Below are 12274 nucleotides of genomic sequence, written 5' to 3'. Positions count from 1 at the left end.
TCAGCCCAGTGGTGAGCAGAGGATGCTAATAGCAGGTCAAGCACACAAGTTTCCAGAGAATGAGGCAGCACAGCCCTTGGGCAACAGTATAATCAGACATCACTGAGTAATTCTGTCTCAGTAAAAAGGGCGGCCATCTGTCTGTCTCAGTGGAAAAGGAAAAAATGGCTGAACAAAGGATTTCAAAGCCAACTTTTAATGGCGTTCTTCAAAGATATATTCACTACATTTTATGGTGCAAAAAAAATCTTTGGAAGAAGTGATGGACTTCTTAACCAGAGTTCTAGCAACATAAGATACTCTTTTCAACTTCAGTCGTCAAAAGCTCGATACAGAGATATGATATGTGAGTCATCTGGCCTGGCGTAGGAACTCTGGTCTGTTTTTCTAAGCTTCTGTACACCCTGTGTTTTTTGTGGGCCTCAACTTGTATAACTCCAGTGTGAAAATACTAGAAATCAAGTCAAGTCAATTCTTGCCAGGTAAGTTGCTTGATGTGTCACAGACATCGGTGTGGTGATGAGCTGCCGATTTATCATCATGCCATAATCAGGTCTTTGTGACATTTTGTGACATCCTGCTCAAGGTCTCTAGCATTTCTTGTCCATCACAAGAGCCTCAAGCTTTATCGCATGCTCCGCAGGATCTCCCACCGAGGAGTGTCAATTTAATTTACTGTCTCATAAAGCTGAGCCCTTTGAGACTTTAATGGTGATTACAGGCTATTCAGAGAACCAATAACAGCTGAGAGCCGGGATGGGGAGGGTACCTTGGTCCTCTGCACACCTCCACTCCCCTTCAGCCAGGGCACTTAATCTTTACACGCTCTCTGTCTTCACGGCTGAAGCCAAACATCAGCCTTTACTTCGTCAGATCCAGGCTGCTTTCCTTGTGTCTTATCTTGATTTCACAGAGTTTCTCTGTATTTACCTGCAGAGCCAACATCTCTGCTTTTATCTGCTATTTAAAGAGATCTGCATAATGTGGTGCAATGTGCCAATGTTGCACTCTGGATTTGCGTAGTGCTGGCGTTCCTTTAATTGGTTGAAGATGAGTTTTTTTTTCCTCCTAAACACTGCTGGTGATGGTGGGGGTAATAATAGTGCTGATGAGAGATTCCTTGGTGAAATACATTGCTTTTTTAGCTGATACATGGAACTCTGAGGAATTTGCTGCTGCTCAGAGCAGTATAGAGAATGCAGCAGGCATCTGTCAAAAAAGATTACTCCTTGGAAAATGTCTTTTCTCTGTCAGCCTCTGTGTGTTTTCTTCACTGTGAGTGAGTGGGAGAGAATGTCGAGCAGCCAGACAAAGAAAAAGAAAGAATCACACAATATTAAACCATCCATTTTTATTTGTTGTTTGCAATGATTTTGCCCAATAAAGTGCTCTATTTGCTAAACTGCATTAAACACATGGGACGGATTTGTGCAACCAGTCTTAGTATATGCATTACAGGCCTGGCCTGAGTCATTTTTGCAGCAGTGATGTTCTACGTTTCCTACTTTCCTCACTCAGCTCAGTGATGAGAACAGTCTAAGTGCTCGGGACCTCTCCGTCTTTTATAAGATTACGGGGTCCAAAATTAAATAGAGGCATGTGCAAAGGTTAAAGGGCCGGGGAAGAGTCAGGCAGGGTTGAAGTAAAGTCACTGTCACTCTGCTGCTTTATTGAGAAGAGCACAGACAGAACCTCCATCCCCTCCCTCCAAACAGCGCACACACATTCAAACACATGCATTTCCCTGTATTGATTAGTTTGGGGGGGAAAAAAGGTTTAAGGTCAGCAGGCACATGTCTAAATTTCTTTGTCTCTCACACTCCATTTGTCTCTGTCAGGTTCAATCCTCTCCTTCCCTCATCAGGGGCCCGTGCTTCATCCATATATCTGCGACTCCCCTCCCCCGACCCGCTCCCTCACACTCTGCGGTTTCTTTGTGTCCATCTCTTTGCCCTTCACTTGACATACATAAATCAATCAGTCAGTCCAATTTCATTCAGAGCAAAGCCTGATGGATTTGCTTCTGAGCTGCCGTCCTGATAAAGTAACAGTATCCAGAGTGTAATTATGTTCTGAATTAGATGATGTGATTATGTGACCATGGATTCGATTTTGCGTCATTTTCACTAATCACGCGCACACAGAGAAAATACAAGCACATGCAAACAGATACATCGCATTGGGAAATGCAAACATATAGCTCAAACTCAGAAATGGGGTAAACAGGATTGTTTTTATTTTGGATTTGCTGGAATGCTTCAAGAGGAACAAAAACAACAGCGCGTTGACACAAAATTCAATTCAATTCAGTAAAGTTAAATTTGCTCAGCCAATAATGTTTGCATTCTTTTTATTCACAAGCTTAAATCTATGTTTTCAAATGGATGGTAGTTTGCAGTGGTTTATATAATCTATTATACAACATATTCATATATTCACATGTACAAACATTTACCTTTAAATATCCTGAATGTCCAACTTCACATCACTGGAAGGATTTCATTTGCATGTCTTTCATAAACAGAGCATGTGGGAAATTGTTTCCTGATGGAAAAGGTTTTACATAAGATTACAGCACTGTGTTGAGTCCCCTTTCATTTCTTTATAGTTTTTTTTCCTTCAGACTTTCTTGTAATGTTTTATTGTGGCCTTTAGCAATAGTTCTACAGGTACAGCAGTTAGCACATCTCAGCGTGTTGTGCAATGTGTCCTTAACAAAATCTGAGGACGAAAGCAGGAGAGCCAGGTATAAATAACCAGTCTACAGCAGATCAACAGTATCTGAAAGTCATGCACATATGAAACAAAATGACAAAGATCAAGCAAAGACCTGGAAGTTACATGTGGGCCTCGACAGAAATGGTCCCAGTGGAAGGGTGGCTGTCAAGAAGTTTAAGTAGCCAAATTACACGAGAACTGGACTGTACAGGAAGACTGGATGTACAGCAGTGAGTGTGTACAGTCATCTGTAAAACGTGTTGCAGTTCAACCAGTGGAACTGGGAATCTTAACAAATTGATGGAATTATGAATGTAGGAAAGTGCCATTTTATTTTGATCCACCATGCAATGCCATCTGAAAAGTGTCTGTTTGCAAAGCCTGAATGGCTCATTTTCCAGCATGACAATGAACCCAAACACATACCTTAATAGAAAAACACACTGTGGAACACTATTAGTCATGGACTGACTTCCCCAGAGGTCTGACCTTAATTTTACTGAAGCAGTGTGGGATCATACTGACAGAGAACGGAACAAAAGGCAGCCAACATCCAAAGAAGAGCTTTGAATTCCCCTCAAGACGCCTGGAATAGTATTCATGAAGCCTCGTATCCTGATGCATGCTCAATAATCATCCTGAAGCCTACTTAAAGAAATGACAAGAAAGCTGCCTAAGAGAGTTCAGACTGTGTTGAAGAATAAAGGTGGTCATACTAAATATTGACTTTCAAGTTCATTTGAATTGTACAAATTCTGTTTTTATCATATATATTACATTTCCATATGTGCTTTTCACATGCTTTAATAAATAGCTGCATATTTTTCCATTTCTTTGCAAAATATAAAGAAATGAGGGGGGGCTCAAAACTTTTGCACAGTACTGTACTTGATTCTGCTCAATAAAGTGTTAAACAACAGTGTCTTTACTTTGGTTCATTTTTATTTTTTAAATTACTTTTTAAAATGTATTCTTAGTTTTTATACTTATCAAATACAACTAATCCCAATGAAGAGAAATTAACAATGCAAACAACAAACGAAAATTGGCTTGGGTCTCAGGAGGATAGGGCAAGAGGTGGGGTACACCCTGGAAAGATCAAGATTCATGGGGCTAATACACAGAGACAGACAACCATTCACACTCACACCTACAGACGGTGCAGAACCTGCAATTAACCTAACATGCAAGTCTTTGAACAGTGGGAGGAAGTCGGAGCCATGCAGGCTCAGGATAAACATGAAAACTCTACACAGAGCGGCTCCAGCCCACCAGTGGATTTGAAGCCAAGACCTTCTTGCTGTGAGGTGACAGTGCTAACCACTGCACCACTGTGCAATCGGCCACACAGTGTGTTATTCACAATCTAAAAATAATCTCTTTATTTTTAATATGTGGATTTGTTTCTATGTGGATCTGTTTCTAAGAAACAAATCCACATATTCCACAGTGCAGCTGCAAGACTTACAATTAAGGTTAGATTTATAGTCCAGTCATAATTTGGTGTACAGAAAGTTGTTGTCTAGGGTCCAAGAAACTGTGACAAATCTTGAGCTCTGATGATTAAATCTTCTCTTCCACGTTACAGACCTGAACCTGCCATGCACGCTGCAGAAACAAAGCTATTTGTTCATTTAAATGGTGTTTGGATTTCTTAATGATTAGTATTTCTTTAGTAATGTAAATGTAGTACTATTTAAAATAACACAAAACGTTCACAGTGACACAGATAAATCAAAGAAGCTATGCCTGAGTCTTAACACTTTCCCTCAAAGATAGGGCTGATAACTGATCAATAACTGCCAGACTCGATCAATCAATGTCCCCCAGCCTCGCCCAACTAAACGCTCTTTCGCTGTTTCAGACCGAGCTGCATCAGCTCCAGGGGTGATTTGTCCTCCACTGCCTCTGTCATTTGTCTTTAGATTTCCCTTCCATCTGATAGCTCCAATCTTTTCAAATGCCCTTTCCACATGCCCTCATACCCCCTGTCAGTGATTTATACTCCTCCCTGGTTTTTAGCAAGGGCACTACAAGTCCATGCTCATTTGCACAAAGTCATTAAATCTCATTTTCATATTTTTATTTTGAAGGAATTATGCAGCTTGCCACTCGTGGTGATACAGTCCCACATGTATCCAAAGTTGTTTAATCATGCTGCTTCAGAAAACCACCCAGACACACAAGTGTGTGGATGAGAGTGAACTGCTCCACTTTTTTAATCTCCTTGTTGATGCAATTTCACTAAAATTAATTAGAAGAACTTAAGTTGTAAGTGAGAATTTAAAGAAAAAAGACATTTCAATTCTATGAGGAATAGCGGCTTGAGCCGTATACAGCACATGCCAGTCTCTTTCCTTGACATTTTTTACATTGTGTTTGTTTTTGGGGGAGTTTTATTTTTGACTTTTCATTTTCTCATTTTACTCTCAATGCTTCCTTCTGCAGGCAATTCACATGTGCAGTGAACTGTGAAGGAAACAATTTGTATCCTCATTCTCAAATACATCCATGCCCATTTACACACGCAAGCATACATGCATCTGTAAAGACAAAAAGTCATTATTATGCATGAGCAGGCAGCATCATGCCCACAGAGATGTCATTACCATGCATTTAAAAGCTGCTTGTCAGGGCAGGATTGAGATCCGTCATGGTGGCCAATGTGGAAGATGTGAAGTCGCTTTACTTTTTAAAGCAGAAGCTCGGATTTTTTTTTTCTTTTATTGTTTTTTTTTTGTTCGCAACTGATGTCCATCTGAAATTATCAAGTATTCTACACACGTTTGTTATTGCTGTATTTCTTTACTCCCATTTGCATTCATGATATATTACTAAACCAAAATGAAGCTCAAACCGCTGGGATCTACAAGAGTAAATGATCACAGACATTCATTGATCAGCTATTCAAAAAATGCATGCACAAACATAGGTCGATAATCTATATTGTGCAGCCTGGTTTGATGATGAAAGGTTAATGTCTTTATCTGGCGTTATAGCTGATTTCTAATTGATAGAAAATGCAGGAAATCAATCTATCTATCTATCTATCTATCTATCTATCTATCTATCTATCTATCTATCTATCTATCTATCTATCTATCTATCGATCTATCGATCGATCGATTGAATTATATAATTAGTTTAATTGTGCAGTCAGTATTATGAAAATAGAAAAAAAGGGAAGACAAATTTAGCTTATCAGTCAGACACAAGCCCCTGGAGAGCAGACTAGGAGAAAAGGGGAAAGAGAAACAAAAGGAAGGTGTGTGTGTGTGTGTGTGTGTGTGCGTGCGTGCGTGTGGGTGGGTGGGTGGGGGGTATAATGGTGTTATCGTTTCATGAAAAACGCTGCTTTTAATCTACATCTCAGATGCCGTACTCCAAGTATTCTGTATCATGAGTAATTTTTGAAGAAGGAAAAAAACATGTCGGCTAGTGCCAACATTTGGCCCTGGGTCTGTAACTTATGTCTGTTTGGCATAAGCGCCAAAGAGGGTTGTGATTAGAAACAGATTTACAAAACAAAGCCTGTCTCATGCTAAGGTTTATACTTATCACTTTAGTACATTTAATTACCGATATGACAACATTCAGCTTTTTACAAATCATTCTAACACGGTAGGCCTGTGCGCTTCGACGCAGCAGATGGCAGTATACGCCAATCGGTTTGTTTACAAAAACACACGAAGAAGAAAGAGAAGCGGAAGAGACGTGGCACATAAACAGAAGGAGGAAGGAAACAGTTTTACTGATGACAACCTCTGGAGCCGCCTTCCATGTGAATTCAGCAAGGAAGCGTAAATGACAGGCGTACCACATCACCTAAAGCGACTCGATTAATGTCTGTCTGACAGGTAACGTCAGTAATTATTGTCTATATTTAAACTTCGTCAACTCCAACAGCTAGCTAGTTTAGCTCGCTAACGCTGCTTTACTCGATAACTTCCAGTTGAGCTAGCAGCTAGCCGCTGTTAGCTCAGTTAAATGTTAGAATTAAGCTGTGGCCGGGTGTTACAGCTGTCAAGACGTGTTAGTTGATATTTAAAAAGACGTAGATGCTGAGCAGCTGGGTTTCCGAATTACTTATGGGAAGTTTCCACGTCCAAACACTGCGTGCAACTATTACAGATAAAGAAATGAAAAGTAGTGACAGTAAATACAATGAGTAGCATCTGTTGCCGTGTTTGAGTGGTATATTGCTCATATCTAAATTGTGGCACGTTGGCAGAAGAACCCCTACCTTTAAACTGCGTTATAATATCCAAAGAGTGTTAGGTTTGTTTGGGACAGTTCATTTGCTGACTGTGATATGACAGCAGGATGACATCAGCGAAGTAGTTATGAAGACCACCCATGCTTCGGCCTTTGTACTTACTATCACCTAGCTAGGGCCAAACACTCAGCAAACGTCACTTATATTTAACAGAATTCTAAATTCAGAAAAGTTGAAGTCACCTTTACTTCAGCCCCTGCAATACTAACATCGTTTGTAACTCTGTATGGAACTATGTATGAAGTACTGTAACATATCAAGATAAGATCTGTTCTTTGGAGAAATATGTAAAGAATGTGTGTTAGGCGAAAGCAGCACACCGTTATAAAGACGTAAATTTTGTCTGTTTTCAAAGCCACATACTGGCTTCATGGTGTGGTGGTTTACATTTTACCAGCAAAAGATCCACAGTTTGCTCCCAGGAGGAAACAAAGATTCTTTGGGGAATATATTTGGTTCAAACCAAATATATGTGTTTCTCTTTGTGAATGAGAGAGCAGACAAAGCTAGCTCTTTATAAATTAAATTTGTATTAAAACCATTAAATATTTTTCATGCCAGATGTTGAATAGGTTTATTTTCTTGAGCACAACATATCTTAAGTTAAAACCCTACTCATTACTTTTTTCTATTCAGGAGGATTTCTACACTCAATGTCAGGAATTTTGTCAAACATTTCCTGTCAGGAAAACATCAACAAATAAAGTTCTGTCATTTTTTGTCTCTAAGCTGTATTTAAAGTGCAGCTGACCTCAGGATAACTAGATTAAATGTGAGCCTTTAAAAGTCTCATGTTTCACAGGCATGCTTCATGTTTGTAGCTTCTGCTCATAGTAAAATGGAGTGTAGCCTTGAAGTTACAAAATGACAACTGTGATCCTCAGTCTGAGCTCATGCTTTTTTAGGAGTCCAACACAAACTACTTGTTTGTCCTCAGCAGATTGCAGGTGGCCATGGGTCTCTGCAAGTGTCCAAAGAGAAAAGTGACCAATTTATTCTGCTTCGAACACCGTGTGAACGTGTGCGAGCATTGCCTTGTCTCCAACCACAACAAGGTTAGTGGGTGAACGCATGGTGTCGCGCATATTTGTACAAAACTTGTAGCATCACAGTAACCTTTTGTGTTTTTAACATTTTCTCCTTCAGTGTATTGTGCAATCATATTTGCAATGGCTTCAGGACAGTGATTACAACCCCAACTGTACTCTGTGCAATAATTCGCTCGCTGCACAGGACACTGTCAGACTGATCTGCTACGGTGAGATTCAAGTTTCTTTTCCTGTACCAGTCAGCAGTTCATTGTAAGCAGAACGGCAAAGATTAATGGACTATTTAAAAAAAAATTGTGCTCATAGTTTAAATAAATACGATTCTGATCCTATCTCTGCAAAGTGAAACTTTATTTTTCCCTCACAGATGTGTTTCACTGGGCATGTCTTAATAACCTGGCATCTCGACTGCCCCTCCATACGGCCCCAGCAGGATACCAGTGTCCCACCTGCCAGGGTCCAGTTTTCCCCCCTACCAACATGGCCAGCCCAGTTGCTGATGTGCTGAAAGAACAGCTGTCATCTGTTAACTGGGCTAGAGCTGGTTTGGGGCTGCCACTGGTAAGTCGTTGTTGTGTAATCTCCCTGTCGTCGTTGTATCCTGAAAACTAATAAAGTAAAAAAGCACACACAGCCATTCTTAGCATTTTCTGGTTGTATTTAAATATCAAGTTTACACGTGTGATGCTCTGAGATAATGAAGCGAGTGATATTTGACTATCTCAGATTGAGGAGCCTGTCCAGGTCCTTGATGAGACTGCCTCTAATGATGTCACAGATTATGCAGACTGGTCAACATTTGATTGTAAGCCTTACTCCGCTTCCTTCTCCGTTCTATTTGAAGTGATTTCATTTGTAATAAAAGTAGCAAACATCAGATCATCTGTCTCTCTTTTTTTTGTGTGTGTGTGTTTCTACAGCACAAGAACAAAGCAACATGTACCCCAGCCATTCTTACACCAGCAGCGCACCATCTAATTACATCTCACCTCCACAACAGGGAGACATTGGAGGTCCTCATAAGAATGGGGATCCAAACATGCAGGAGCACTCTATGATCAACTTTACTACTGGCACCGCCGGTGACACTATCACAATACACACAGGTACAGTGCTCAGAAAGCCCTCCTAATCTGCTCCCACTCTCTGCTGAGACCTTCCACCCTTTTTTGCCAAACAAAGCTAAACTTTTCATAAGCATTCTCATAAATGCCAAAATGCATTCAGGGTATGAAACATAAGTCCTTTTACCACCATCTGACTTTTATACCCAACCTCTTCAACCCCAAGTTTCCCCAAGTGCTGTCCTAAAATGTCTTTGTACAGACAATGATTAAGATTCTAGTGGTGACAGTCCACGATGTTGTGGAGCAGTGCGTCAACCTTGATGCCCAAATTGGGCCAAGAAATTGAAATTTACAAAATTGGGCCAAGATGCCTGTCCGTTATTTCTCCCCCATTCGTCTCTGTGCTGCGTCCTCAGGGACAGCCATGATAGCAGCTGGAGGACGTGTCATAAATTTCTCCTGTCAAAACTCTATCCATCCATTTTCTTCCAGCTGTCCAATTCAGGGTTGCATGGGGGGAGCTGAAGCCTGTGTCGGTTGTCAGGGTGAAATGAGCAGGTACACCTTGAGCAGGTCACTAGTCCATGGCAGCGCTAAAGTAGAGAGACAGCCAACTATTCACACCCGCATTCCCACCTACAGCCGGTTTAGAATCACCAGTGTACCTGGAGAGAACCTGCACATTCCACATAAAAAGATCTTAGCTGGCTAATGGGTTTGAGCCCAGAACCTTCTTGAACTCTGTAGCTCAAAATATAATATGAAAGCAGTTTTCCTTTCTTGATGAGACGTGATCCTTTTCTTTCCTCCAGCATCATCACCGAGAAAGGTCTATGACACACGGGACGGTGGTCACAGCTCTGTGACACAGATCGACTTTGATGACGACAAGTATCGGCGGCGACCAGCGTTAAGTTGGTTTGCTCAAATACTCAAGTTAGTATTATATGACAGCATTTTGGGACAGAGATTTTCTTTATTTACTGTGACAGAAAATAATATGGGAATGTTCTTGTGATCTTTCCAGGAACCGCACTGGTGGAAAGCGGAGCTCTCTTTCCTGGAAACAGCGCGTCTTCATGCTTCTGCTGGTTGGAGTTCTGGGATTCTTTACGTTGATAATCATCATGGCTAAACTTGGACGCGCGTCGGCTGGCTCAGACCCAAATTTAGATCCTCTTCTTAACCCCAACATCCGTGTGGGGAAAAACTAATGACATGCAATGACCCCTTCTTTTTCTCATGCGTTACACAACGTATGCCTGTGTAGAAAAAGAGCTGAAACTGGACTACTATTATAGGGTTAGCTCACCAGAGGGTGCTGTTTACCCACTGGGAAGAGGCTGTACTTTATAGTGGAGGCAATCCCTGATTTCTCTCTGTTACACAGGGCCGTGGACCTGGGGACGTGACCAAGGCTTGGTGTGTTTTGGCAAAGGATTTGGTAACTGTTGCTTTGATAAAGAGGGGCAGTATTTGTATAATATTTGTCACTGATCTCTATAATTTGATTTTCTCTTTTTTGTTTTTCTTTTTCCTCAAATTTACTAGAAACTAAACACTGTTGATGTTGAAAGAACATCTTAAGCTGGCAGAAATGCCAGAATGTAACAAAAAAAGCCACCTTTACCCAGATGTAAACAGATTCCAGTTACAGGTTTGTTTTTGAGGGTTGTGAATCTCTCATTGAGCAAATGTTGCCCTCATAACTGGAGTTGTACCCCACACATAATACACAACTATTTATAAGTGTCTGCATTACTCCTGAAAACTGAATGCTTTGCTTTTAGATTTTCCATACATACCGTGTGTACATTTTTTCCTGATGTTTTTTTGACTGGCCATTAAATAGAAATGCTCCAGAAAGGCAGTATTTTTTTATTTTATTTTATGGTGATGTATTCTTCTGCTGTGCGCAACAAAAATCATGTGTGAGCTATGTTTGAAATGCCATTTGTATAGCTTCAGCGGGGATATGTTATATAGCACTTTATAGTGTCGTATATCAAACATATTTATTATCTTATTTCCCAGTTTTAATGAACCTCCTGCTGACTGCTGGCGATGCAGACCAGTGATTTTAAGAGTAAATAAGATCCCACATAAATGACAACATTTCTGGATGATTTCTCCAGCCTTCAAAGAGCAGGAAGAAAGGAAAAAAACAACTGCTGTCACTCCTGCAGGCAGACAGCAGCCTGCAGGAGTGCGTCTTCTCTTCTACAGTATCTCACTGTGACAAAACACTACATATAGAGTACATCTGTTCTAATAAATGGTGACTTTGAAAGGTTTTGGAGTTTGTATCTTATTTCAGTAGGTTTTCACGTTTTTCAATCAGGATATATTTTGAAATCAAACTTCTTTTTTTTTTTTAATTCTTCCACAGGGAGTATGCACGGGCCTTAAAATTATATGTTTTAAAGGAGCTGCATGCTCGGACTTGATACATTAGGAAAAAAAATACAGGCAGGCCTACATGGTGTAGACAAAGCCTGATGAATAAACAACGTGGTGCTAAACCATGTGACTGCAAGCAACTCTAACTCAACTCCCCCTGCTGGTTTAACTTTGCTCTTAAAGATCAGAGTCTGGCCTCTGAACAGACTCCCAGTTCCCCTGTTTTAAAATTTATTATTATTAATTAAATGCTGTATGCAGGGTTTTCCTGAATAGTTATGTACATATGACAGTAGTCAGTGCTCAAAAGCATAATAGTTACAATTTGGGGCTTAAAGATCCAGAATCATATTAACTAAACCTTTTAGTCTCATCTCATCACACACTCACTGGCCACTTTGTTAGGAACACATTGCTAATACTACGTTCCTCTGGTTTTGTGATATTTGGCCCATATTTTCTTCATAGATCAGCAACAATGCAGCCATTAGGACATGGGTACACTGTGGTCATAAAGGACACTGACATGTCAGCAACAATACTCATGCAGGCTGTGACCTTTAAACAATCCATCACCCTGAACTGTTGATTCAAGGCAGGATGGATCCATGCTTTCATTTTTCAAAATTCTCACCCCACCATGTAAATTTTGCAGAAGACATTAGAATAGGCAATGTTTTTCCACTCTTCTATTATCCAATTTTGGTGAACTTGTGCAAATTGTAGCTTCAGTTTCTTCTTCTTAGCGGAAAGAAGTGTCACCT

The 12274-nt window shown here is 40.4% G+C and overlaps 1 protein-coding gene across 2 annotated transcripts; it reads left to right on the top strand.

Annotated features, from left to right (window-relative positions):
* The first annotated feature begins 6415 nt into the window (after window positions 1-6415).
* zfpl1 (zinc finger protein-like 1) lies at window positions 6416-11400 on the top strand. 2 transcript variants are annotated; one of them, XM_006799442.2, is made up of 8 exons: window positions 6416-6575; window positions 7935-8049; window positions 8141-8252; window positions 8411-8604; window positions 8770-8848; window positions 8964-9149; window positions 9923-10046; window positions 10138-11400. In XM_006799442.2, exons 2-8 carry the CDS (start codon window positions 7948-7950, stop codon window positions 10322-10324), a joined length of 984 nt encoding a protein of 327 aa, XP_006799505.1. In that variant the 5' UTR covers window positions 6416-6575; window positions 7935-7947; the 3' UTR covers window positions 10325-11400. The 2 variants fall into 2 exon arrangements, with proteins under 2 accessions (XP_006799505.1, XP_006799506.1); XM_006799443.2 differs by having other exon boundaries at window positions 7932-8049.
* Window positions 11401-12274: the final 874 nt, after the last annotated feature.

Source organism: Neolamprologus brichardi, chromosome 10, assembly GCF_056152115.1.
Source record: "Neolamprologus brichardi isolate AB-2024 chromosome 10, ASM5615211v1, whole genome shotgun sequence".
NCBI classification, from domain to species: Eukaryota; Metazoa; Chordata; class Actinopteri; order Cichliformes; family Cichlidae; genus Neolamprologus; species Neolamprologus brichardi.
The sequence above is the reverse complement of the archived record's forward strand: the minus strand, read 5'-3'. Positions and strand labels throughout refer to the sequence as shown.

What these genes read in the sequence shown, in the direction of transcription:
- zfpl1 (XM_006799442.2), top strand. Translation starts at nt 7,948, where the DNA reads ATGGGTCTCTGCAAGTGTCCAAAGAGAAAAGTGACCAATTTATTCTGC. An exon ending in TGTCAGACTGATCTGCTACG is followed by an intron (nt 8,253 to 8,410) that starts GTGAGATTCAAG and finishes TTTCCCTCACAG; the next exon opens with ATGTGTTTCACTGGGCATGT. An exon ending in AGACTGGTCAACATTTGATT is followed by an intron (nt 8,849 to 8,963) that starts GTAAGCCTTACT and finishes GTGTTTCTACAG; the next exon opens with CACAAGAACAAAGCAACATG.